The 28000-nt window shown below is 33.3% G+C and overlaps 3 protein-coding genes across 7 annotated transcripts; 2 read left to right on the plus strand and 1 right to left on the minus strand.

The window, feature by feature from the left end:
• The first annotated feature begins 1193 nt into the window (after nucleotides 1–1193).
• LOC142615555 (LRR receptor-like serine/threonine-protein kinase EFR) lies at nucleotides 1194–14867 on the plus strand. The gene is made up of 4 exons (XM_075788291.1): nucleotides 1194–3952; nucleotides 4240–4658; nucleotides 5381–5408; nucleotides 14568–14867. The coding sequence occupies exons 1-4, from the start codon at nucleotides 1243–1245 to the stop codon at nucleotides 14639–14641; spliced, it is 3231 nt and encodes a 1076-aa protein (XP_075644406.1). The 5' UTR covers nucleotides 1194–1242; the 3' UTR covers nucleotides 14642–14867.
• On the plus strand, nucleotides 8356–13169 carry LOC142615556 (uncharacterized). 5 transcript variants are annotated; one of them, XM_075788294.1, is made up of 5 exons: nucleotides 8356–8485; nucleotides 8627–8883; nucleotides 10153–10277; nucleotides 11034–11160; nucleotides 12747–13169. In XM_075788294.1, the coding sequence occupies exons 3-5, from the start codon at nucleotides 10158–10160 to the stop codon at nucleotides 12944–12946; spliced, it is 447 nt and encodes a 148-aa protein (XP_075644409.1). In that variant the 5' UTR covers nucleotides 8356–8485; nucleotides 8627–8883; nucleotides 10153–10157; the 3' UTR covers nucleotides 12947–13169. The 5 variants fall into 5 exon arrangements, 4 of the variants coding, with proteins under 4 accessions (XP_075644409.1, XP_075644410.1, XP_075644408.1 ...); XM_075788295.1 differs by having other exon boundaries at nucleotides 10220–10277; XR_012840785.1 differs by lacking the exon at nucleotides 11034–11160.
• Nucleotides 14868–20218: 5351 nt separating the features above from the next.
• LOC142614573 (uncharacterized) lies at nucleotides 20219–26152 on the minus strand. The gene is made up of 3 exons (XM_075787128.1): nucleotides 23389–26152; nucleotides 22712–23130; nucleotides 20219–20245 (listed from the first exon to the last, which is right to left on the minus strand). The coding sequence occupies exons 1-3, from the start codon at nucleotides 26093–26095 to the stop codon at nucleotides 20219–20221; spliced, it is 3153 nt and encodes a 1050-aa protein (XP_075643243.1). The 5' UTR covers nucleotides 26096–26152.
• Nucleotides 26153–28000: the final 1848 nt, after the last annotated feature.

A 28000-nucleotide genomic window follows, 5' to 3' on the forward strand; every position in this document is an offset into this window, starting at 1 on the left:
TTTGTTGCAAGTAAAATCTATGGCAAAAATAATTGAAGATCTTATTGGTGTTTTTATGTGAAACTGTTGCAAATCCACTACAACAATAAAAAAAAAAAAGTTGCTATGAAGTTAGTTATGTACTGAGATTCGTGCAAAACTATTAAACGCGATTTGGAGATTTGTGCAATTGAAGAAGTCTCTACAAGATCAAGTCTAATTGGAGATTAATGCAAATGTTTAATTGTAGGTTGGTCTTTTAGGATTATCTAGGTAGTAGTAAAATTTCTTATTCTTATAATAGCTTGTTCTTGATTAGTAGATCCTTTGGTGTGGTAACCTGAAATTCATTGGGTGGAGTTTTTGCCTAATGAAAGTTTTTCTCATTAGTTAACAAATCATCGTGCCAAATTTACTTTCCGCTAAGCTCTAGATTATTTGGTAATTTGTGTGTGCCTTCATGATATTGCATGTAATTTAAATAATCAATCAACTTGAATAATTGAATTAATTAATTGGAGTCAATCTATAACCCAACACTTTCATGTAGGACTTGTTCATAAATCAATTTGATAGCCATAAAAAATTGTTAAAAAGCAAAAACTTCGTTTAGAGAAAGAATTTGTTGTCAAAAAATCAAAGTAGACTACCTAAGTGAAACACAGTTTTCTCAATAGTTTCCCACTTTTCTTAGCTCTGTCATTACTCAAAAACGGAAATGAAGATCACTTCATGACTGAAATAGTTTCATAAGTTTGAGACCCAAATTTTATAAAATTAAAAACTTAAGAACTAATATGAAACATATAAATCCTAGTATCTTATGTAATTTTTTCTAATTGTTTTCGGCATTTGTTGACATGATATGTTCTTATTAGTAAATTATATAAAAGAGATATTGGCCCAATTATAAGTTTTTATTTTATTTTATTTTTTTTATTTGAGTTCCAAATATAACTTTATTACTTAACAAATTAGAAAACAATTATGAAGGTCTTCCACTTTACATTGGATGGGTGTCAGTCATCTGTCATAGACAATTACATATTTTGACAAAGTCTACATCTATAATCCGCAAGTCTCTATTGTATTTTGGATTCAGTCCGATCCACATCACTAAACTAAGGTGGCCTCATTGTTCTTTACTTGGTATAAATGTCCGTGCTTTCCTTGATCAAAGAACCAAAAAGAATTGTGCTTTCAATACTGAACCATAAGCATTGAGATCAAACCAACACCCACTCGTACCAAGAAACACTCTGCATGGGGCTTTCCCAGTTGAGTTCAGTTCAACCATCCTCACGCACCTCATCTTTTTGTATGCGTGCCTTTGTTCATTTCTGGTGGTTTGTCTTGTTAGTCACCTCTGTGGTTCGAGGGAATAATGAGACGGATAGGTTGGCATTGCTTGAGTTCAAAGCCAAGATCACTCATGACCCTTTTGAGGTTTTGAGTTCTTGGAATGACAGCATCCACTTTTGTCAATGGCGAGGGGTCACCTGTGGTCGTCGACATCAGAGGGTCACAGCATTGGACCTGCAATCTCTGAAACTGGTAGGTTCCATATCACCACATATTGGAAATTTAAGTTTTTTGAGAAATATAAACCTCCAAAACAACAGCTTTTATAATGAAATCCCTCCAGAAATTGGCCGCTTGTTAAGATTGCAAAGCTTATCATTGTTTAACAACACAATGAGTGGCAAAATTCCTAGCAATATATCTGGTTGCTCCAACCTTGTTGTGCTTAGTGTCGGTTCTAACCAGCTGGTAGGAGAAATTCCTATGACACTTGCCTCCATGACAAAGCTCCAAATTATTGCTTTTCACTTAAATAATCTAACCGGAAACATCCCACCTTTTTTTGGAAACTTTTCGTTTCTAGTTTGGTTATCTGCAGCTGGGAATAACTTGGAGGGGATCATCCCTTATTCTTTTGGCCAACTGACCAAGCTTGCAAAATTACTTGTGGCTCAAAATATGTTGTTTGGTACAATTCCTCCCCCGATCTTTAATCTGTCTTCATTAAGACAATTTGATGTAGGATTTAACCAAATCCATGGGCGTCTTCCATCAGACATAGGTATCACGCTGCCAAATATCGAAGTATTAAGCATTGCCAACGACCAATTTACTGGATCCATCCCTGTTTCAATATCTAACGCCTCAAATCTAGAAACACTTCAATTCAGTGGAAATAAATTAAATGGAAAAGTTCCTTCTTTGGAGAAGCTATATAGAATTTCGAAGTTGTTTATTCAGTTTAACAATCTTGGAAATGGAGGAGAAAATGACTTGATTTTTCTCTGTTCTTTGATAAATGCCACCTATTTGACTCATTTGTATATAAATTTCAATAACTTTGGGGGAGAGTTGCCGAAGTGCATTGGAAATCTCTCAACTACTCTTGCCATTTTGGTTCTAGATAATAATAAAATATCCGGAAAGATTCCTATTGAAATAGGAAATTTGATCAACTTGTTGAGACTTGAAATGTGGCGAAACAAATTATCTGGTAATATTCCTTTTGAAATTGGGATGCTTCAAAAATTACAATATATGATATTAAGTACAAACAATTTCTTTGGGAACATTCCATCCTCTCTTGGAAATTTAACAGCCTTGATACAATTGTATTTAGACGATAATAATCTTCAAGGCAACATCCCTCTAAGTATAAGCAACTGCCGAAATTTGTTTAGTTTGAATCTTGCTAAAAACAATCTCAGTGGTTCAATATCCCCACAAATTATTGGCCTCTCATTCTTACCAACTTTTCTAAATTTGTCTTCCAACCAATTTACTGGTTTCTTTCCCATGGAAGTAGGAAATTTTAAAAATCTAGATGGATTGGATATTTCCAAAAATATGTTTTTTGGAAAAATTCCAGCAAGCCTTGGAAGTTGCATAATGCTAGAATATCTATACATGGAAAACAATTTTTTCCAAGGGTTCATTCCTCCATCTTTGGAATCATTAAAAGGTCTTCGATGTCTAGATATTTCAAACAATAATTTGATTGGCCAAATTCCAAAATTTTTGGAGGTCTTTGTCTATTTGGAATATTTGAATTTATCTTACAACCATTTTGAGGGAGAGGTGCCAACAGACGGAGTTTTTAAGAATACAAGTGCAACTTTTCTTGAGGGAAATGGTCAACTCTGTGGGGGAATACCTGAGTTTCAGCTTCCTAAATGCAAATACGAAGAATCTGGCAAGAGGAGGTTGACCCTTACCTTGAAGTTAATAATCTCTGTATCTTCTGCATTATTTGGAGTGACTTTGGTTTTATCTCTTCTATTTCTTTATTCTTTAAGAAAGAAAAGAAAAGATAACACCTCAAGTGACTCAAAAAATTTGCTTTTGAATCTATCTTACCAAAGTCTCCTAAATGCAACTGATGGATTCTCTTCTGCGAATCTAATTGGTGTGGGTAGCTTTGGATCTGTGTATAAAGGAATTCTTGACCAAGGTGGACAGGTAGATATGGTTGCTGTGAAGGTGCTCAACCTTTTGTGTCATGGAGCATCCAAAAGCTTTATAGCTGAGTGTGAGGCCCAACGAAATATTAGACATCGAAATCTTGTAAAGTTACTTACATCATGTTCTGGTATTGATTATCAAGGTCATGATTTTAAAGCTTTGGTATATGAGTTCATGGAAAATGGAAACCTAGACGAATGGCTGCATCCAAGGGATGAGGCTCTTGACAAAGCAAAGAATTTAAGTCTTCTTCAGAGATTGAATATTGCCATTGATGTTGCTAATGCATTGGATTATCTTCAACATCATTGCCAAACACCAGTCATTCATTGCGACCTCAAACCTAGCAATATTCTTCTTGATGATGAAATGATGGCACACGTAAGTGACTTTGGCTTGGCAAGATTGCTTTTTGATGCTACCCAAGATTTTTCTGTTGATCAATCAAGCTCCATCAGAGTAAGAGGAACAATTGGTTATACTCCTCCAGGTAAATGTCATTATCATTTTAAATAAAAAAGTATTTTAATTGTATTTCCTTTTCCCTTCATCTTCCACCATATTTTAGATCCTAAAAGAACAATGTTAATAAGGAGGTTTTGCAGTTAGAAGATTAAATGTTATATAACAAAAATTTCCATTTATCATAATTTTTTTCTTTTTACATGCCACTGAAAAAGCTTTTCAAAGACTTGTTGGTTAAAAAATATCTTTATCACTTTCTTTTTTTGGTACAAAACTATGCTCACATTACATTTGTGTTATGTTTAATTTCAGAGTATGGTATGGGAAATGAGGTGTCAACATATGGTGATGTCTATAGTTATGGCATATTATTGCTAGAGATGTTTACGGGAAAAAGACCTATTGATAACATCTTCCAAGATGGTTTAAATCTTCATGATTTTGTTAAAGCTGCTTTGCCAGAACAAGTAATTGACATTATAGATCCTCTTCTTCTTTCTTGGAAAAGTGAAGAGGGAGAGGCAACAATGATCGACATTACTTGCAATGAGGGTCAAAATGGAAGTCCAATAATTCAAAATTGCCTGATTGTGATACTTGGAGTTGGTGTTGCTTGTTCCGTCGAAGTTCCAAGTGAAAGGATGAACATAAGTGCTGTTATAATTGAGCTACGCTCAATTCAACAAAAACTTCTTGAACTAATGTACATGGACAAAGGCTTCAAGGCACAGGTAAATTTTCTTTGTCTTAAGGTGAGAATGGGTCATTTATATAGTGATTATAAAGGGACACTTGGTAGTTTTCCACACCAAGTGATCTAATCGGATAAGGCAACTCCAAATGTTTTAAGGTTTATGCTAGTATTTTTTTTATTCGAGCAAATCTGAAAAAATGGTGCCACTTGAAATTTGATAAGCTCATTATGCTATGCATAAATTGGGAATAAGTCCAATTACTCTTGTATAATACCTAAACACGTAATATGACACTGAAATCTATTTTCTATTTGGAGCTTTATCTTATTGTAGTGGTTCACAAGAAACTGGCTTACATATTATTACTCTAGATTTGTAGAGCTCTCTCTCGATGACATAAGATTATTGTCAATTGTACTGAATTATTGACATAGATATTAGGAGGCTACAAGGTTAAATTTAACAAATTTTTTATTTTCATTTATTTAAAATTCTAAATAAAATCTAAGTAAATGGGCATCAATATATTCCATAAATACCGAATGATTTGGGATTTGCCAATTTCACAAATGGACATTCTTGCATCATGATTTTCTTACTAGTCATAATTGAATGTTTTATGTTACAAAATAAGTTATTGATAGTGAATATCTTTATAATCCCTTTTACTTGGGGAAAATGTCATTCAACATGCCACCATTTTTTTTAAATTCAAAGCTTATTGTTCTTATATATTGAATTATCTTCCTTTTCTACAGGTGGACAAGGATGATGACTATTATGAAGGTGGTCATCAAGATTTTCCAAGTTTATGATACATAACATTGGAGCAAATAAATAATCTTGAAGCTTCCTTTTATAGCTTTCTTATAGAAGTCACACACACACACACACACACACATATATATATATATATATATATATATATATATATATTTTTTTTTTTCTGTACGTATCAACTATCCAGTATATATGTCAATTTTCTTCGCATAAGAAAAAGTATGTTAATTTTCTTCATTAATTAACTTGTATTTTTATGTATCGTTGAATAATATTTTTTAGCCAGAGCTACGTACAATTAAGACCCTATAGAATTTACTTGGGTTCTAGGGCTTCAGGTGTTAGTGGATGTAAGTGTAACTAGTCCATCGTTATGCAAAGAGAATGCGAGGCTGTTAAATAAAGATCCAAGTGTAGGTTATTTTCTTCATTTTTTTTAGACTTAATCAAGAATATTTTCCATTAATTAAAAATTTTATTGGGGGGACATGTTCTAATTGCAATGATTTTATTGCTTTTTATTTATTTTTGAGAATCAATTTTAATCTATATTTATATATTACTAAAAGCTAAAGTATAGCATTTAATGTTGCTACGCTCTTGTTGAGCCATCTCATCCTCCACCTCATGTATTTTTTTTTAAATCCTTTTTTCCTTTACAATTTTTCTCTCTATTTTTTATAAAAAAAAAAATTTAAATATAGATCATGAGCAAATATGTTGATCCACTCTATTAAGATGACTATCCATCTCCTTCTCAAAAAGAAAAAAGATGACTATTAATCTACTACATATACTAAATCATCTCAATTGTTATCCATACAACATGAATTATTATCTTCAATTACGACTATTCACATCCTTTAATTCCAAAATTGGAATTTGGAAGCAAAACGGTTTCTTTGTAACATAAATGCAGAGTTAGAGTCTTCTATCTAAATCACCCTTCCACTTTCAATAGCTAATCCAAATCTTATATATTTTGCCTATAAGTTCTCTCTCTCTCCACTTTAGTTTTTTCCTCCCCAAATTTCTATACTTAGCCAATACCTAGTGAATATGCAAGACAAAGGTGTGCACACTATCAAGAATTCAATTCCACTGTTGATTATTGCTTACAATCCCAGAGGAATTTATCGATTATTTATTGAAATTTTGGTAATCAATTTCTTTTACATATCACTCTTGATTTTTGTTTAAGTGTGTTTCACAATGTTGAATTATCACTGTATTTATATCGCAACTTCTAATGACTTTTTGAATGGTTAGTATTTTTTGTCCGTTAAGACTAAATGCTAATTTGTTCACAATGTGCATGATGTTATATTTCTTGAAGGTAGCCAACCAATCAATGTAACTCATGTTTAAAAAAAAAAAAAAAATCATTCTGTGTTTTTTCATTTAGTCACAAGACAAATTGTTTTTTTACCAACTATTGGCACTGGCACTCCTATCTATGTGTTTAGCAATATTCATGAACTCTTCTCCTGGCTATGTATTTTGACTTATTTTCTGCGTGCCTTTATTATTTTTGAGGTATCTCTCTCTCTCTCTCTCTCTCTCTCTCTCTTTATACATTTTTCTTATGTGTATCATGTTTGTATTTATCTATCTAACTTATATATATATATATATATATATATATATATATATATATATATATATATATATATAAAATCTTTTGATGCCCTTTTTTTTTCTGCCCTTAAGGTTGGCTCTTACAACAAATAGATTTCATACTAAACAAAAACTCAATTATGTTGTCATCATTTTTGTTTGTTTGTTTGTTTGTTTTTTTTTTAAATTTTTAAGGGATATTGAAGGAGAATAAAAGTGACTTTTAGAGTAGCTTGGAGTTCCAATCTTTCTAGGTAGACATAAAAGTTTGAACAATATTATACAAAAATTATTGTGTATATATGTCAATTTTTCTGAACATAAATTTATCTCCTTGGCGTATTTTGTCTATGAAAGCCAAATAGGATCACTTGCCATTTCTTTAATGGTGGAATTTTCTCCCTCTAAAGACTCATATCTTAATGAATTTGACAGCTCTACTTAGTAAGCTTCTATTCTCTCTCTTTCTTACTCTATTCTCACAATTCAATATTTTATTACAATCACCAGATAAAAAATATCTAGATTGTTATTTTGATTGTTTGGTCTCTTTGTGTTAATGGATTCTTATAATTTTGATAATATTTTATTCATAACGAAATTGATTAGGGTTTGGAATTATTTTATGTAATGGGATTGTAATTATGGGTTACTTGGATTAAAATAATTCCTTTTGGAATTTTTTCTTGCAATTTGTCTCCAAGCAACTTGATAAACGGTTCTCATGCCTAATAAAGATTAAAGTGTTTTTATAGTTGTTTTGAATGAAAAAATATCAATATATTTTTTGGGGGATATTTTTGTAACATTAAATTGGCTTGATTCTTTTAACATTCATTTAGTGATAATCAAACTATAAATTGTTAGATTTTTTTAGAACTCAAAATTCACTACAAAACACGCGGGTCTTAGGCTGCGTTTTTTTAGGCCGCGTTTTCAAAAACGCGGCTACAAACAGGATAAAGCCGCGTTTTATACGTGCGGCTATAGCCCATGTCTAGAGCCACGTTTTTAGTGTGTATGGCCGCGTTTTTCTGAGCAGAGCGATTGCCGCGTTTATAAAACGCGGCTATAGGACCTTCCTTTTAAAAAAAAAAAAAAAAATCTCAACTATGGCTGTGTTTAAAAAACCCCAGCTCCAGCTTGCCTAAAGCCGCGTTTTATAGACGCGGCTTTAAATTTACTCTTAAGCCGCGTGTTTAAAACGCGGCTTTAGTTTGGGATGGGGCCACGTTTTTTAAACGTGGCTTCAGATTTTGCCTATAGCCGCAGGTTAAAAACGCGGCTTTAGGCTTTGTATAAATAGTAGAGTAAAAAATTTACAATCTCTCCCATCGCACATCATCAGCCTCCATCTCTTAAGCTAGCCCTCACCCACCATCTCCGATCTCAACCCTCACCCTCCAAGCCTCCATCTCTCAAGCCCTCACCCTCCACCTGTCCAATCTTGAATCGGCTTTCCCAAGGTTCGTTACTAGTCTTCATCGATCAAGCTATTTTAGTTTCTATTTGTGTGTATTTGTGTCTCTTTGATCGATCTGCATTTTTGAATGGAAGATCTTTGTATGTATTGTTTTAGGTTTCTGATTTGGTTGTTTGGCTGGTAGAATCGTTGAAAAACGATGAAGCAGTACCCAGCCGTGAGCGCTGAGTACCAGAAGACCATCAAGAAGGCGAGGAGGAAGCTAAGGAGGATCTGAAGAGCTTCCATGGCTGAGTGATCCTCCCTCCACCGCCGCCGATGAAGCGAAACCTCGCCGTGCTCACATCCACCAAGCCGTCGTTCGTCCCTCCCGACGATTACCACCGCTTCTCCTCTGTCGTCGCCGATCGTGATGCCGAAGCTCTTGTCGTTAGATCTCCCGTAAGTTTGTTATAATATTGTTTTTTATTATTATTTTTTAATTTTTGTTCCTCTTTTATTTGAGTTTATGTTTAGGTGCTTTGCTTGGCATATAGTAGCGTAATTATTGGCTGATAATCTGAAATAAATTAATTGTAAAATTGCTTTGGTTTTGATTCTGATTTTTGGTGGCTGATAGTGATTGCAACAAATTCAAACTTGTTTGGTGCGTTTCTCGCACTATGGGACACTGTCAAACTTTTAGAGCGAGACTTGATTTTTTTTTTTTAAGTTTGATTTTAATTTTTGCTATGATGTAGTGCTGTATGGAAAATTTGAATTTGGAGTGGACTATTGTAGTTGAATTTAGTTTGGCAGCTTGAAGGGTTTGCTATTAATTCTTCAGCAATTTAGTCAAATTTTATGGTGAGAATTTGTCACTAGGGGATTGTAAAGCTGTCTTTAGACTATGTTGAAGAATTTGTTTGGATATGTAAGTCAAATAAAGGGAAGGTTTAAAAAGATATTTCTAATAGAATTGATGGGTACACGAAGTACTGTCTTTTTTAACATCAGGGCGTGTAACTAAAGGCTCGTTTTGAATGTTAACGTTTGCCATGGAAGATAATGGGGCTGTTGTAGCTGCTAATATTGTCACATTTTGTGAAACCCGTAATTTGTGAAAAGCTTTAAGGTGGATGAATAAATGGAACATTAAGTAGCATGTGGTGGGGACTGCATGTAGGTGTGTATTGCTATTATGTATGTGGTGTTTTAGATTGATTCTAATGACTGCATCCTTGTTGTTTGGCATGGGGCGAGTGGCTGCCTGTTTGTGTTGGGCAGGCTGTTGGTTCAAGCAAAAGTTGCCACTGACCTCTAGAAGTTGTTGTGGATATATTGTTTTCACTCATCGACAATATGAAGAAAGCTCAAATGTTCATGATAGTTCTATATTGTTCACTACAAACATACAGTTCCTAGAATTGATTTGTTAGAATATGTTAGGGACTCAAATCAATTCTCAACAATGAGTTAGAATTGATAAGCTAGGGACTCATTGCTGAGAAGTACTGACAATTAATGTCAAGTCTAGAGGATAATAATCTAGGATTTTTTTTTAATACGTATAATTTAGGATTTTTTAAATTTATTTATAAGTATAATAATCTAGGAAGTTAAATAAAAGGGGCAAAAAAAAAAGTAAAAAGGTTGTCTCCATACGATGTATATGATTAAAGCTTGCATGCATTTATTTTGTTTTTAATATGTTACATTGTGTGGGCAAAGGTGCAATGAAACCAGCAATTTTGTCATCTTTGAAGGCTACTGCATGTGAGTTTACCTTCTTTGTCAGGCTCTTGGATCCCATCAAAGAACAATTCCCCACTCTATCTTACGCCGATTTCTACCAGGTACTCCTTATTTTTTTTATATAATTTAAATTTTTAGATTTTTAATTAATCTTAATTGGGTTTTATTTATTTATTTATTTATTTTTTTTGTCAAACAATTATCCCTCCTTTTAAAAGCAAGTACCAGTAGTTTCTTAAATACCAAGGGCCAGTGGTCTAGATTGGGCCTTCTTAGAAAAAAAGGATGCTTGAAAGGTTGAAGTTTCTGATATCTATGTCTTAAATGTGTCATGTTACCATCCAAGTTGTGAATCCACATGGTTTGTTGCGTAGTGATAAATACATGACTCACCATAAATGTCCTTTAGGTTTTTATTAATTTGATTCATCAACAGTGGGAGCACAAGTGCCTATGAAAGGCCGTGACACTCTAGAGAGAAAGAACAGCAAACTATTCATCCTATGGATCAAACTTAAACAGTTTTGGACATGCTTGAACCTTGCATGAGAAAAAACGAGTACATCTATTTGCAATTGGATTTGACATGCATCCTTCAGTCATTTCATGAAAATTTAGAAAATTTTCCTTTAGTGCAACAAAATTGGCATATTTCATATGTTCACTAAATCAAAATAAACCCAAATCATATGCTATGTAAAAAAGAATAGAACAATATTATATGTAATAAGGATTTAAATTGTCTTTCAGTCAAAGAGAACTCCAGCCAAAAATGTAGATCTATTAAAATGAGACATGAATGTATGTAAGCTTATCTCGTATATTGAAGATTTTTTTCTTCTCTTTGGATGTTGCAGTTATATATTAAAAAGTATCAGCTCGGTATTTGCATCATGTGTGCTTTTTTGAGCTGCTTCAGCTTGAAGAAGAATAAGCAAAAACCTCAGTATCAGGAGGCTATCATTCTTGCTTCTGAAATATCTTGTAAGTAGAAAATTTGAGCTGACTTGATCAATTTTGCCTTACAGATGCAATAATCAGATCAAGGATAGATAGCTTTACGTTATCAAATTTATTTCTTTTATATATCCTAATTAGGTCCTGCTTCAGTTTTTCTTCTTTGTGGCCTTAAGTTCTATACTTGCTCTCAGCTACACAAACAAGTGGAAATATGAAACTGAAACAGAAAGCATATTTATTCAGAGTAATGAAGTCTATATTCTAGCCTATCTAGGAAAAGATTTTTCAACTAGCTTTTCATTCGCTATGCTGTCAAGTGTCTTGGTAGTTATTCTCAGCTACCTGTAGGATATGTCTCCTTTTATTAGTTAGTTAACCTGCAAGGCTAGGACAGCCACATATGCCATGCAATGCCCCGCATTGCATCGGCCAATCAGTCCATGCATTTTGAATCAATGCTACTTTACTCGATAATGGTTGGTCCATGTAAGTGCTAGCTAAAAGCTTAGCTCACTTGATTTTTTTTTTAAGTACTTAGCTCACTTGATAGGTTTATGTATGTAAAGGTGTATATATATGTTGGTTTTTTGAAATAATTTTTTGGGTAATTGATAGGTTGCTGAGATGGTGTGGGGAAGCCGTTGGATTTGTATATTTTCATGATTTCTTGTATGTATAGGTGTGGCAACTAAGGCTCTATGTGCTGCACTGGTGTGGTAGCTAAGGCATTATGTGCTGCACTGGTGTGGCAGCTAAGGCACTATCTGCTGCACTAAGCTGTAGCAGCTAAGGCACTATCGGCTGCAGTGTGTTGCAGCTTGGGCTGCACTGGTATGGCAGCTAAGGCACTATCTGCTGCACTAAGTTGCAGTAGCTAAGGCTGATATATATATATTCTTTTTTTTTTTGTTCATCTTGACTTGAAAGTTGATTGTGCTAAGAATATTAAGACACTCACCTATGAAAGAATGAGAAGGTTATGATGATACAGAAAAGTTGGATTTTGGGATGGTTTGGTTATGTTGTGATAAGGGCATTGGCCAAAGGTCAAGTTTTTGGTGGTTTGAGAGAAGGACTTGGGTTTTGTGTTTTTGATTCTAGCTTGCTTTGTTGGTTTGTCGTAGGTTTAAGACCTTTGTGGTTTAGTAGTTTTTCAATTCTCATTGGGGTGCAGTGGCATATCTATGTGTTTTACTGCTTTAAAAAAAAATTAATGGTTTTTGCTTCTTTTTTCTAGGTTTAGATAGTTTATCTTTTTATGGTTCATTTGACTAATAGAAATTAATTGTTTCTTTTAATTTTTTGCCTTTTAAGTTAGAAGCTATTAAAGTTTGTTGAAAAAGTTGATGATGATCATTGTAATTGAATAATTTCTTATTAAATCTAAAGTAAATGAGTGTAGGATTGTGTTTTATGTTAATATGAGATTTCCATTTGAATAAGAAAATTATTTTACCCAAGTAGTGTTAAGGTATTGATGAATGCAAATGTGTAACACCACGTTTTCATGCGCTCTGTTTCCCCTCATTCCCAAATGCATTGACCTCTTTCTCTTTGATAATCATTTGATTCTATAAGTAATTAAGTGGGGAATTGTATGTTGATTACAGGTACCAAAACCATTTGTGTAATTAGTAAAATAGATCAAGCTGCATCAAACCAGAAAGCTCTGGCTGCTGTTCAGGGGCCCTCAAGAGCATTTGATATGCCATGGGTTGCTTTAATAGGTCAATCGGTTGCAATAATTCTGGTAATGACTAATGTTTTTACTTACAACAAATGTGACTTTATTTCCTTATTTTTGCTATAATTCTTGAGGAGTTTGGATTTTGGAGTTTTGTGACGTATGAGGAAGTTTTCAAATGCTAACTTATTATTAGGTTACTCATACAAATTTCTCCTAATTTTTAGCTCTGTAAATTGGTCATAGTTTGCGCTTCCATCTACTACTGACATGTAGGTTGTATTTAGCGAATAAATCTAGTTTATTAATTTGGTTTACATGTGAATAAATCTAGCATTATTGTTGTGATGTAGGCAAATAAATTTTTGGAATTTCAATGTATAGATGCTTTGTGGAAACTAGAAAGTTTCTCTATTTTTTGAAATATTGTTGTTATTATGATTGATATATCCTGCTGTTTGAACTGTGGGCATCAATTTTGTGTTTCATTGCTGAGAAAGTGTAGGAAAGTCGAAGGAAAAAAATAAATGTTCCTAGTGTAGAGCAGAAGGGGGATGAGGGTGTAGAGCAGACTGTTGTGTGCTAAGGCCGCGTTTTTAAAACGTGGCTATAGTCCTAGCCTAAAGCCGCGTTTTTAAAATGGGGACATAGTGATGGGCTGAAGCTGCGTTTTTAAAATGCGGCTTTAGCTCTCAACTATGGCCGCGTTTAAAAAATGTGGCCATAGACCCCTCAAGCCTATAGTTACGCATTTTAGGTCACGGTTAAAAACGTGGCCTAAAAAAACGCTGCTATAGACCAAATTGTTCTATAGCCACGTTTTTCTGAGCTATAGCCACGTTTTAAAAACGCGGCCTTTGAACCTTTTATATGTAACTTTTTTTTTTGAGAAACATTTTATACGTAACTTATTTTATAGAAAATGATATTTGGATTTATTTTTAAGTAGTGAAATTGAAGTAAACGTGTTCAATAAACTTTGTTTGTTGTTTGATGACTTAGAATGTGGTGGAGTTGGGACACATTCCAACTCTATAAATGTGTAATAATCATTGCTTTGATTTATACAAAATTTCTATAATTTTGTTAATGTATTTTTCACCTCTACGTTTTTTTTGTTACATTCGTTTGTGTGATTATGGTTGGTAATAGTTTCTATGCAATACATGGTCTTGTTAATTGAATTTTCACTTTAACATTGTCCTATGTTAGTCATAATCCTTTGTAAGTGAGCTATGTTTGGATTTTAAGGTGCTATGTGTCATATTTGGATTGACATATGTCAAATTTCAACAATTAATTTCCCAATAATTGTTGAAATCTGAAAATTTTCTTTACAATTCATAATAATTGTAAGTAAATAAGAACCAAATGATTATTTTTGGAAATTGCTTATGTTAATATCTTTTCAAAAATATACTTAACTTTGCATCTAATTATTTGAAATTTGTTAAAAGAATCTTAAATTTCTAGAAATTTGACAATGCAAAAATTCACTGAGATAAAATCTTTAACTAATGAAGGATTAAAATATATTTAAGTTTCAAGACCTGCATTTCTTAATTTTAGATTGAATGTTTAAGAATTGTGTTCTTTGAAAAGATATTGATTGTAGGGACACGATTTGCACCTAAGCCCAAAATAAGAAGGGAGTAGGCCCAAAGAGCCATCTTTTTAATTGTTATACATTGAAATGATTTATCTCAGCTCAATAATTTAGAGACATAATTATCTTGCTTCATCACAGGTACACTATCTGGGACAGAAAGCTTAATTTCAGACACAACAGCCAGAACTGAAGAAGAATCTGTAAAAGCTTAAAGGAAAAAAAAGAAGAATTGCGGAGTTGTCTTTACAAAAGATTGATACTGAAATCGAGATCAAAGTGATTCAACTTCCTGCTCTGAATTATCCTGGTTTCATTGTTGGCAGCAAATGCAATTAGGTACCAGTCATTTGAAGCTGCCTTGAATACCTGAATTGCTTCTTTTGAAGGTTTTGAGGCTAGAATAGAACATATTTGGCCTTCTCTAAGATGTGCTTTACCATGAACTCTCATTTTGTTATTTCTTTGCTAATATTATCAATTGTGATTGACACTCTATTTCAATTTGAGATATGCATTAAAATTTGATTGTTTACTTATTTATATATAATCTCTTTTATGAATATCATATCATTGTTTAGCAATACACATTCTAGAAAATATCATAATTTATTTTAAAAAACCGTTTATTTTGGACATAATTTGTTAAAAAATAAGTCTAAGAATTCATAATTTATGCTAATTTAATACTTTGGCTTCACTATTTTCATACTTGTGAATGTTTCTCATGCATGTCTACAATTTTAAATCTATATTTTTAATTATAGTGTAACCAGATTATCTTGGCATGTACTTTGCTATTTGATATCTAAAAATATTTACTCATTACAGAATGCTCAGCCATTCATCTTTCAATTAATTTGTATGCAGTTACGTAAATGTCTTAATTGTTTCCTTAAAGCTCACAACAAACAATTTGTAAAGCTGTAATTCACAACTACTCTGTGTTGGCTTTAATTATGTGCCAAATTTGATTGTAATTTTGTTTAATCTTTTGTACCTTGTATTTTATGTAGGATTTATTTTTAAGGGTTGTGTGTGAGAGAGAGTGTGTGAAGACTCAAGGCAACATTGAAGACAAAAGAAGTTTACGCGGGTAGCTCGCGATTAGCCTTCCCGTGAAATGAAGCATATGCTCAGCATATGACTGGAATACAAAGAATCAAGACAGATGGTGACAGCTAGTTTTCGCGAGTATCTCACGGGTAAGGCCTTCCCGCGAGATACCCACGAAATAGTCTGTTTTGCTATTTTGTCATATCTGCTCCACTACATCCTCATACACATTATTTATACCATCATTACCCACATATTGAGTAAAGAGCTTTTCAGAGAGAAAACCCTAGCCACAAACCCTTGAGAGTGAGAGATTATCATACCCATAATTCTCTACACCATTCATTGTGGTTTTCCTCTACTCCTGCCTCTTCATTTCCAAATCCTTGAGAGGTTGATAGCCCAAACACTTATCACACCCATACTGAGTGTCAAGTGAGGTTTTGGTGCTATTAGGAAGTATTGGAAGAAGCCAAGTTTTGGTAAATGCAATCGGGCGCATTGCGGGATCTGGAAAGCTAGACAAGACACGGTTCCGAGAAGCCTTGTTGGAGTAGGAGCTTGGAGGGCTTAGGTGCACTGAGTAGATTAGGTTGTAGGGTCTTTTGCTATTCGTGTATCACAACTTATTGTCTAGTGGATTGATTTATTGCTTAGAGGGCGGTGGTGAGGTTTTTCGCTGAGTTCTTTGGTTTATTCTTCGACAACATATCAACGTGTTATCTTGTGCTTGCATCTCTCTTCCCTACTCTTTTAGCTTTCATTTTACTGCTGTAATTTTTTGAATATGACTTAGAGTAGTTGCATTGTTTGTTCGCTCGCATTTACTCTATTCCGCACTTTGTTTAAGTTAGAGTAAAATCAATCGAGCCGTAATTTTTATTAATTTGGGGTCTAAACAACTCTTGTGTTTTTAACACAATCCGACCTCTCACAATTAAACCAATATTGTCTTAATTTAATTTTTTTTTTACCCAAAAAAAAAAGTTTTAAAAATGGTTCGGGTTCGGGTTCGGGTCGGGTTGACTAGCAAAAAACACGGGTTGAGTCAGGAGTCAACCCATTTTTGCCTCTGGTCAAATAATCGGGTTCAAATCGAGTATTTTTCGGATCGGGTCAGAAAATTCTGACCCGTTTTGCCATGTCTAGATTTTATGACCTGTTTACATGACACACTCTTTAGGCTTTAAAGGAGATATAAATCGTGTGGACAATAATTAGGTAGGTCAAACTGGGGTTTCTAACCTGGAATAAAAGTATGTTGGAGTAAACTCCAACAACTTTGCTATCATGCTTGGCTGAATCGGCTCCATTCTTTAAAGCAATATCACTAAAATTGTTCTATCCTATCTATCCAAAAGATAAAACAATTACAGTAATAAATATGTTAAACCATAAAGGAAAATTTCAAAAGTAATGATTCTCTCTTTGGAGACTGAGTTTTACCAATCATCTTAAAAAAAAAAAAAGAGAGTAAAAAAAAAGCAAAAGACATTGTTTGCCCCTATATAAGAATTTTCAGTCCCTAAAATTTAATACAATCATTTTTAGCTAGGAAGCATGGATACTTCATTTAAAATGTTATATTCGTGTCGTAGCTGTGTTGTACCCGTGTCATACCGATGTTGTATCAGCCATTTCACGTCATAATTTTTTAAAAATTGTTTGTCTTCATATCATACCCGTGTCCGTACTCGTACCTATGTTTGTGTCTGTGCTTCCTGGATTTTTAGTCCCAAACAAGTTTCAAACAATAGTTTTTAGTCCCTAATAAATTAATCACTTTTTCTTTTTGAGAAACAAATTAATCACTTTTAGTTCCTATAAAGTGATGACATGTTAAAGATTTGACCTTCCTATCAAGGGATTAAAAGCAATCGCTTTAAATTTCAATGTCTAAAATCGTTCTTGGACTAGACCTTAGGATGCATAAAAGGGTTTCTTCTTTTCCTGTTTTTTAAGGTAACAGTTCAAATCAATAAATGTACCACTTATGATTGGAGTCAATACTTGGGATTCAGTCATACATACATGGGGCCATTAAGGGTGTTCGTTCACATTATGAATCATATATAATATAATGGGAAAACGTTTAAAGGTAATGACTAAACAGGGGAAAAAGAGAGGACCACCAAGACCTGGACCATGTCAATGTTTCCCTCAAGTCTTTAAACATTTAACACTTCAACCATTTCTGATCCAATTATACTGGACTTCAAGAATAATTAGTTGTGTTGAAAATAAACACAGATAAAGAAAGAGATTTGTGATAATTGTATATACAATTTATAATGTTTGTATGTGTGTGTTTTTTTATTTTTTTATTTTTTTTATTTGAATATAATCTGGGCAGACTGGGCTTGAGAAATTGGTTGTCCATTAGCTCATGCTATCCCTTTTGGGCTTGAGATTTCAAGCCCATTAGCAATTGGACCGAATTAGACCAAAGTTGACTATATGGACCGAATTGAACCAAAATAAATTGATATGGTCCATATGACCCCAATGGATTGAAGAAGACTAAAATGGACTAAGCAATAATAAATTCTAGGCTTTAACTTCTATATATTATATAGATATAGATGTATGATACAGTAATAAATCTTTGCCCAAAGCGTATAAGACTCATTATAGATTCATTACCTAAGCTCAACTAAGAGGCTTGTGATTTAGTGACAACATAGGTTAAAAAAAAAAAAAAAAAAAAAAAAACCTCTTTAAGCTCTCGGCTTGGCTCAAAGAAGTGCCCAGCAGTATCGAGCCTTTAGTGCTCCAATATCTGATATAATTTTTCTCTGAGGTTTCAATAAAATTGCTTAGTCTTTAGATGCCTAAGAAATTAGAGTCTCTATTTGTGAATTTACTGAAAATTAATTGGTTTCATTGAAAATATGAAAACACAAAACCCTTTTATTATGTCAACTTTGATCGATTTCTAACGTCTAAAAGTCTTTTATCTATTTGATTAATAAAACAACCTCAAAGCATTATATCACTGTTATTTTGTCAAATATTATGAAAAAAAAAAAGTTAAACCAGTTAAAAGATCTTTGTTGCAAAAACTCTACAAACTTTTTTTTTTTCTTGATAGAGAAAAATAATCTACAAACTCTTTTTTTTTTTTTAGAATTTCAATCTATGACATCTGCTTTTGATGATTGTGCTCTTTATTGTCAAACCAAGACACCAATTAGTTTTTAGTGTAGGCGATAATTGAATTTCAAATCTCTCATTCAACAAGAAAAAAAATTTTACTGTTTAGCTACAAACATGTGCATGTTCTTTTTTCTTTTTCTTTTTTTAATATAATCCAGGCTAGAGAAATTGGTTTTCCATTAGCTCATGTTATCCATCTAGCAAGGCCCTTTTTTTCCTTGTGAAGCATTGTGGGCTAGTGTGAAACCATGTCGTCCTAACCCATAGCATGCCAACAAGCCCGTTGTGCGTCCGTCCATTTCTCAGCCCAAATGGACTTTGTCTCCTCTGTTTAGGGCTTAAGGTAGGGCTGTCTAGAAGACCTGGCAACTCGCTCAACCCGGCAAACATGCCCATCGCCACCCGATCTGATGACTCCGGTGGTTGGACACAAGTTCCAAACTCAATAACCCGACCCCATGTGAGTTGGTTGTTGATTTTTCGTTTCAAAACCCGTGACACCCGACCTGAACCGAACCTTTATCCTTACCGGCGAAGTATTACGAATTTTCGACCAAATCCGGCAAGATCTCGTCATTATTTGATGAAATCTAGGCCAGATCTCGATGGATCCGGTCAGATTTTGGCCAGATCTCACCAGATCCGGCCCTGGTGATAAACCCGAGGTTGACCCGAATCAACCCGAAACCGATGAGACCCGAACCGAAAAATCCAACCAAATCTCCGGGTTGATTTTAGGTCAAATTTTTATCCACCCGCCTCATTCGGGTCGAGTATGAGTTGGGCACAAACCTAACTCGTGGACAGCCCTAGCTTGAGGTTTTATGCCCATTTTTAGTTGGCCCAAAAAAAACATACTTTTAACAATAAATAATAGTAGTAAAATCCTATAAGGCATTCATAGATTTTGAAAATAATTTGGACTTTTTATTCACCAAGAGAATTGTTATAATAAATATTTGAACACTATTATCATTATTATCATTTTGGTGTATTATGTCATTATCTTTTAACTATTCTTTATTAATTTCTTGTTCAACTGTGAGATTTTCATCTAAATATTTTATTATAATTTGATCAGAATGATGGGAAAGGATAAGTGCTAATTAAGAGATTCAAGAAATAAGCTCAAAGAGAAGTTCATTTGGCTAGTTAGGTTCTGGTTTTTGAGGGGTTGAATGGAACGAACCGCAAATCACAAGTTCTGCAAAAATAAGTGTTGTTTGTTTTTTTTTTTTTTGCAAGTATAATTTTTATTTTCCTTTTTTACAAGTTAAAGTTTTCATATGAATATCTTGACTTACACGCAAAGCTGCCATTGTCCAAAAGAGCAAAGTGTATATAATCCCAAATTAACTCCAAATGCTCTTGAAGATGCTCAAACATGATACATATTGATCAAATGCAAGCAATATCAAAACTCAATTCCAATAACTATCTCTGTAAGTATATTGACAATCACAATTTTCTGAAGAAGAAGATTTCTCTCAGTCAACAGAGTATTTCTAAACTTTGGCCAAATAAAAACAACTAGAGAGCTACAAATTATTTGCTTCATTGTTTAAACATAAACTTGGCCTTCAAAAGTAGTCATCAGTCTTGTGCACCTGTGGTGAAGGAAGATAAATTTTTAATTAGAAGAGTGAAGTTTTCTCTACTGTAACAAGGATTTAAAAGGTTTTGTTAATTCATTATCTACAATTTAGTAAATTAAGTATCAATTATTTTTTTACCTTTGATAAAATTTACAACACAAGAAAGCTCGTTTGTGTAAAAAATTAGGAATGTTACTTAAATCCCATTTCATTCAATATTTATGCAATTGACAATCCATTACTTAGGAAAATATTTAGAATTTATTTTATAAAAAAAGGGGGGAGAGCAAAGTTTTTACAACAAATTACTTAACTTTTTAGTCTTTAGTATGTCAGCAATTCAGTACTTTTGGAAATTATTTAAGCTTATGTCATTGATAGAGACCTCTATCTAGAGTAAGAGCATCTCCAATAGATTAGTCAAATTCATTTTTTGGAGAGCAAGCCCAAAAAATCAAGTCCAACAGATTCTCTAAAAGCAAAACTTTTCCAATTTTTTTTTTAAGTTGCTACAGTAGTTCTATTGATCTAGAGAATACTGTAGCAACTCCAAATAATTATTTTTATCTTGAAAAACATACCCAACTGTATAAAAAGCTATTCTTTCTCTCTCACCCTTTCTTCTTTGTTCATCTCTCTCTCAAATGTATTAAACGGTAAGATAATCAAAACACAAACACAATCTAAAATCAAAACAAATTTAATTAGAACAATAAATCTAAAATCAGAATAGAAACAACAAATCAAGAACATGGAAAAAGACAAATTTAATTAGAACAACAAATCTAAAATGTAGAATGCCGATCTAACCCATATGGTGACTAAGTTGCATGTTCTTAGAAATGGGGAGGAGGACAAGTAGCGATGGAGCGTACCAAGTGGCGTGCATGAACGCCGATTTAAAAGGCCAACTCTCTCTAGCCTTTGTTCTCCACCAATGATCTATGAGAGAGAGAGAGAGAGAGAGAGAGAGAGAGAGAGAGAGAGAGTGGGAGATATGTTCTGGAGATCAAGAACTAGAAAAACAAAAAGTAAAAGAAAAGTGAGGATAGAGAATGGAGTGGGTGTAAGAGCATCCACATTGGTGGAGCTATTTTTTTAGCTATTTGGCATCATAAAAAGTTACTTTATCTATTTTACCTACTCACTTTACAAAATATCCAGTATTCGTGGATCTATTTTAGCTTTCAACACAATAAAATAATATAAATATCACAATAAAATAATATATCCACTACAATAAATAATAATCACAACCACCGCAACCACTACCGCTGCCATTATCGCCGCCGCTGCCACCACCACCACCACCGCCGCCGCCACATGATAACAAATAATTGTCTAGTGTAACAAGTAATTTTTTTTAACCCCAAATTATATTTATACAATTTTTTTTTACTAAAAAAATTTCTCAATTATCATGATAGCAAATAATCGTCTAGTATAACAATAATATAGGTAGCAATATAGGTAAAAAATTTACCTATACCACCACCATTGCAGCACCCTTTTTGTACATGGTGGTGCTAAAAATAGTTTTTTAGCACCGCCATTGTGGATGCTCTAAGTGTGTGGAGGAGAAAAAACAAGAGAAAAAAAGAAGAAGAAATGTATAGATGAAAAAAGAACTAAAGAAAGAAAAGAAAAATAATATAAAGAATAAGAAATCATAAGTGAGAAATGCTACCACAATATTTTCACAATAAATCTAAAGTGACAAATTGTTATTAGCTAATATTAGTGAGTAAAAAAATAATATCAGTGGTGGGTTCAAATTAGAACTAGTAACAACTTATCATATAAGATTTTGTTATGAAAGCATTGCGAAATTTTTTTATGAACATAATACTTCTCATTAAAAATAGACAATCCTACAACTCACTCTATCATTGCAAAAAGTGCTCCATGAGATTTTAAAATATATATATCATCAGAAAATTTAAAAATATTACCATTGGAAGATTAAAAAATATAGTTGTTGGGAATTTGAAAAATATAGCTGTTATGAATGAATAAAGAAATATTAAAAATGGAATAAAGAAATAATGAATAAATAATATTTTAATGAGATAGAAAAAAAGATAGAGAGTCTGTTGGAAAGTGTATTTGAAAAAGTAAATATGTAAAAGGTAAAAGTCATTGTTCATTCTCCAAACAGTAAAATAATTTAAGGTGACTGCTGGAGATGCTCTAATAGGATGTAAGCCAGTTCCTTGTAATCTCAATCACTCCAATAGTGGAAATCAACCAAATAAAAATACATGTTTAGGTATTATAGAAGTGTATTTGGGCTCATTGCCAATCCTATGTATAGTAGAATGAGCTTTGCAAATCTCAATGGGTTCTAATCTCCATAGGATTCCCTCGTACCCTCTTCCCTAATATACTTGGATTGGCCTTATTAAGGTTAGATCAGATGGTTTGGTAGATACGTTACCAAATTAAATCTACCAAAGATTTAAAAAAAAAAAAAATTACCTGTCGCTTGAACTCTGTTTGAGTAGTGTTTATACTAGTTCCAAGAAAGTTTTGCCGAATTGAAAGCAACTCAACTACAACAGCACTAATGTTCATCCTTTCTCTTAGAATTTCTGTGGAGCAAGCAACTCCAATTCCAAGTATCAAAATCAAGCATTCATGTATTTTGAAACTTCCATTTCGATTCCCATTCCAGGTGTCATTCATCCTTCTTTCTCCCTTTTGTCTTTCCTCGAGAATAGCAGGATCTATAATGTCAATTATCTGTTCTGGCAAAGTTTCTTTGACAAAGTCACGAAGACTTAAGTTATCATGGAACATGTTATCTATTGGTCTTTTTCCAGTGAACATCTCTAATAATAATATACCGTAACTATAAACATCACCATATATTGATACCTCGTTTCCCATTCCATACTCTGCAATTGCACATAACATATATTGTAATCGGCATACTTTCAAAACATAAAAATAAGGGAAATAAATTTTTTTAGAAGATTTAAAGAATGTTTTTCAATGGTGTGAAAAAAAAAGATACCTAGAAATTTTCGTTATAATACATCTATCTTTTGTATACAATACATCCTTAGTAACAACATATTTTCAAGCCTAAAACTATAGTAGAAAATATGTGAAAAGGAAAGCAATTAAATTTGAGAAATGTAAAATAAATTTACCTGGAGGAGTATAACCAATCGTTCCTCTAATCCCAATGGAGCTTAATTGATTAGTAGAAGAATCTTGGATAATATCATGAGGGAATCTTGCCAAGCCGAAATCACTTACATGTCCAACCATTTCATCATCAAGAAGAACATTGCTGGGCTTGAGGTCACAGTGAACAATTGGTGTTTCACAATAATAATGAAGATAATCCAATGCATTAGCAACATCAATAGCGATATTCAATCTTTGAAGAAAACTCAACTTTCTTGGTTTCTCAAGAGCATCATTTGTTATTGGAGTAGGATGTAACCACTCATCTAGGTTGCCATTTCCCAGGAACTCATATACCAATGCCTTAAAATCATGACCTTGATTGTCAATGCTCGAACATGCTGTGAGCAACTGTACAAGATTTCGATGTTTGATGTTTCTTAGAACCTCACATTCGACTTTGAAACTTTTGGAAGCTCCATGGCGCCCAAGTTTCAACACCTTGATAGCAACTGCATGTCTATACTGATCAAGAGTTCCTTTATACACTGACCCAAAACTACCCACACCAATTAGATTATCAAAAGAAAATCTATTAGTAGCATTTTGGAGACTTTTGTAAGATACATTCAAAAATAAATTTATTGAATCACTTGAGGTATTTTCTCTCCTTTTCTTCCTTGAAGAATAAAGAAATAAAAATGATAGAACCAAAGTTACTCCAAGAAGCCCGAAGAGTATAAAGATTATCCGCTTCAACATAAGGGTCAACTTCCTCTTCTTGGATTTATTGTTGTTGCAGTTAGGAAGTTGAAAGTTTGGTATGCCCCCACAAAGCTTACCATTTCCCTTAATTGAAGTTGCACTTGCATTCTTGAAAACCCCATTTGTTGGTACCTCACCCTCAAAATGGTTGTACGAGAGATTCAATAATTTCAAGAAATCAAAACTCTCCAAAAATTTTGGAATCATGCCAGAAAAATTATTGTTAGAAAGGTCTAAATGTTCAAGACCTCTTAATGATTTCCAAGATGAAGGAACAACCCCTTGGAAAAAGTTTCTTCTCATGGCTAGAAATTCTAGCTTTACACAACGTGCAAGATGTGCCGGTATTTTACCAAACAACATATTTTCAGAAATATCCAAATGCTCTAAATTTTTCAATTTTCCTATTTCCATGGGCAGGATACCAGTGAATTGGTTGCCAGACAAGTCAAGGCTATTTGGTGAAAATGAGAGACCAATAACTTGCGAGGATATGATACCGCTAAGATTGTTACGGGGAAGATGAAAAGTTATCAAATTTTGGCATTGACTTAGACTTGAAGGGATGCTTCCTTGAAGATTATTGTCTCCTAAATACAACTCCAACAAATTTGTTAAATTTCCAAGAGAGGATGGAATGTTCCCATTGAAATTGTTTTGTGATAAATCCAAAAATTGTAATTTTTGAAGGTTTCCAAGTATAGAGGGGATGTTACCTGAAAATTTATTGTTCCACATTTCTATATCCTCCAGGTTGATCAGATTCCCTATAACACTAGGAATATTTCCAGATATTTTATTATTATTCAAATAGAAAAAGGTAAGACTAGTTGAGATGTTGCCAATACATTTAGGCAACTTCCCCCCAAAGTTGTTGGAATTTATCTCCAAATCTCTTAGGTTGGTAGCATTTGACAAAGAACAGAGAAAACTCAAGTCATTTGCTCCTCCATTTCCAAGCTGGTTTTCAGCAATGGAAAACAACCTCACTCTATTTAGCTTCTCTAAAGAAGGAACTTTTCCTGTTAGTTTATTCCTAGCCAAATTTAGTATACATAAATTCGAGGCACTAGATATTGAAATAGGGATAGATCCAATAAATTGGTTGTTGCTGATGGTAAATGTTTCTAAATTTGGTAGAGTGATACCTATGTCTGATGGAAGATACCCTTGGATTTGGTTAACTGCTACATCAATCTTTGTTATTGAAGAGATATTGAAGAATAAGGGAGGAATTGTACCAGACAACCTATTTGAACCCACAGCAAAGATTTTAAGTTTGGTCAATTGGCCAAAAGAAACAGGGATACTCCCACCCAGGTTATTATAAGCTACAGAAAAACCTTCTAGAGATGATAAGTTTCCAAATGAAGGTGGGATAATTCCCGTCAAAACATTTTTATGAATAACAAAGAATCGGAGCTTTGGCAAGGTGCCAAGCTCTGTGGGGATTTCTCCAACCAGATTATTAACAGCCACATGAAACACTCTGAGTTTGGCACAACTGGATAAATTGCTAGGAATTGTTCCACTTATTGTGTTATTATTCAATAGCAAGACTTCTAGTCTGTGCAAACGGCCAATTTCTGGAGGAATTTCATTATAAAAGCTATTGTTTTCAAGGTTTAGCTTCCACAAAAAACTTAAATTTCCAACATTTGGGGATAGAGAGCCTACCAGTTTTTGAGATTGCAAGTTCAACACAGTGACCCTTTGATGTCGACGACCACAGGAAACACCTTTCCATTGGCAAAAGTGGATGCTATCGTTCCAAGAGCTCATGACCCCGAGAGGATCTTTACTAATCTTGGCTTTGAAGTCTAGCAATGCCAACCGGTCTGTCTCATTATTCTCACCAAGCACAGAGGTGAAAAAAAAGCCAAAGCAGCAGAGAAGGATGAACGTGTGCATGGAAAAGGATGATGATGGTGGAGCTGAAATCAGGTGTGAACAAGGCCCCATGCAATGTGGTTGAAAAGGCTTTTGCTTAACTAAATTGCTGGTTAACTAGACTTTGAAATGGTACAACTGTGTTTTTGGTTGTTTTGCAGCTCAAGAAGAAGCAAATTTATAGCTAGGGAAAGAAGACAAGTAGTCCAAGAAATAGTGATGTTTGGACCCACTTCTAAATTAGATAAAAGACCCAAACAAATAACCGTGTAGGACAATATTAGAGACCGTAAGGAACCGCGTGGACAATAATTTGGTATATCAAACTGGGGTTCTAGGAAAGTATGTTAAAGAAAACTCTATTCTTTAAAGCAATATCATTGTAATTGTTCTAGAACAAACTTTAATTATAAAATTAGTTGTAACTTAAAGGTACAATTTTACTTAATAAAATAAAATAATGGCATGTTAGAAATTTGACCACTCTATCAAAGTGACTAAAAGCAATAATTTTAAATTTCAATGTCTAAAATCATTCATGGTCTAAAATTTAGGAAGCAAATGATGCATTTAAAAGGTAATTTTTTTAGGTAACACAATTCAAATTAATAGAAGTCCCACTTATGCTTGGAGCCAATACTCGGGATTCTGTCATTCATGCATGGGGCCATGTTTTATGCCCAAATCACACTCACAACTTTCTGGTCTGAGTCAACCAATCCTGACTCTCATGCATCGTAAGATTGGTTCATGCATGGGGCCATTAAGAAGAAAAAAGAAAAAGAAAAAGAAGAAGAAGAAGAAGAAGAAGAAGAGAGAACGACAAAGACCTGGACCATGTCAATGTTTCACCCAATTCTTTAAACACGGAAAACTTCAACCAATTCTGATTCAATTAGATGGACTTTAAGAATAATTAGTTGTTTTGAGAATAAACACAGATAAATAAAAGGGAGAGAGATTTCTGATAAACTTTATATACATGCAATTTATAATTTTACCATACAATAATGAGTAGGTTATAGAATTTAGAAGCTTATGAAATTTACAGCTTCTATTTGAAGGTTACATTATTTAATTAATTGGATTCTTCCAAACGCAAAATACTTTTATTATGTCATCTTTGATTGCATAAGATTTTTAACATCTAAAATTCCTTTATCAATTTGATTACTAAAAACGTGAACCAACTTCAAAGCATTGTATCACTGTTATTTGTAAAACACTATAAAATAATAATGATCAATTAAAGTTCTCTGTCACAAAAATTCAATGAGTGCATTTGGTTGGAGTAAAAATTGGGTGGATGTCGGGCAGATTCAATAAGTAATGTAATTAATGCAATCGCCTAAGGTTCTTAAATAAAAGAATGCATTTACTTGTAAAAAAAATTATATATTTATCTATATATTTCAACAAAAAAAAAATTTAAACAATTTTATTAATCAATAAAACATTAAAACTGTCTCATTCCATAAAAAGATTTAGCCATAGGATGATAGGAGTGCAGAGTAGAGTGCACAGGCTGCACTGTACAGGCACACAGCAGCACAGGTTGCACAGTACGCAACTGTGCAGTGCAGCCCACAGTTACAGCCAAGACAACCCGGTTTTTTACTTTTTTTTTTTTTTTTTTTTTTTTTTATCCAAACGTTTTTTCACTTTATCTATTATTATAAATTATTGTACTAATTTTGTATCTTAAAAAGTAAGGAAAATAAATTTTAAATAAAAAAAATCAATATATATTATTTTATTAATATTTATATATAAAACGACTCTACTTAAAGTTTTTGCCTAAAACCCTCAAAGTTATTGAGCCGGCCTTGGGTGGGTGGAAAATAATCAAGAGAAAAGTAAAGAGAAAATGGTTAGAGTTGTTGTTTGGTTGAGGAGGAAAAATGAAAGAGATTTTAATGGAGCCTAGGAGTTTTCTCTCTCAATTCACCTAAACATAATCCCCTCAATTGGGGAGAA

The sequence above is a fragment of the Castanea sativa genome, chromosome 11, assembly GCF_040712315.1.
Source record: "Castanea sativa cultivar Marrone di Chiusa Pesio chromosome 11, ASM4071231v1".
Taxonomy (NCBI): Eukaryota; Viridiplantae; Streptophyta; class Magnoliopsida; order Fagales; family Fagaceae; genus Castanea; species Castanea sativa.

Coding starts and splice junctions, on each gene's coding strand:
- LOC142615555 (XM_075788291.1), top strand. CDS start 1,243: ATGGGGCTTTCCCAGTTGAGTTCAGTTCAACCATCCTCACGCACCTCA. Junction 4,659..5,380: donor ACAAAGGCTTCAAGGCACAG/GTAAATTTTCTT, acceptor CCTTTTCTACAG/GTGGACAAGGATGATGACTA. Junction 5,409..14,567: donor GGATGATGACTATTATGAAG/GTGGTCATCAAG, acceptor GCTTCATCACAG/GTACACTATCTGGGACAGAA.
- LOC142615556 (XM_075788293.1), top strand. CDS start 10,131: ATGTTACATTGTGTGGGCAAAGGTGCAATGAAACCAGCAATTTTGTCA. Junction 10,278..11,033: donor CTTACGCCGATTTCTACCAG/GTACTCCTTATT, acceptor TGGATGTTGCAG/TTATATATTAAAAAGTATCA. Junction 11,161..12,746: donor TCTTGCTTCTGAAATATCTT/GTAAGTAGAAAA, acceptor TGTTGATTACAG/GTACCAAAACCATTTGTGTA.
- LOC142614573 (XM_075787128.1), bottom strand. CDS start 26,095: ATGGGGCCTTGTTCACACCTGATTTCAGCTCCACCATCATCATCCTTT. Junction 23,131..23,388: donor GATTGGTTATACTCCTCCAG/GTAAATTTATTT, acceptor GTGCAATTGCAG/AGTATGGAATGGGAAACGAG. Junction 20,246..22,711: donor AAACAGAGTTCAAGCGACAG/GTAATTTTTTTT, acceptor CCTTCACCACAG/GTGCACAAGACTGATGACTA.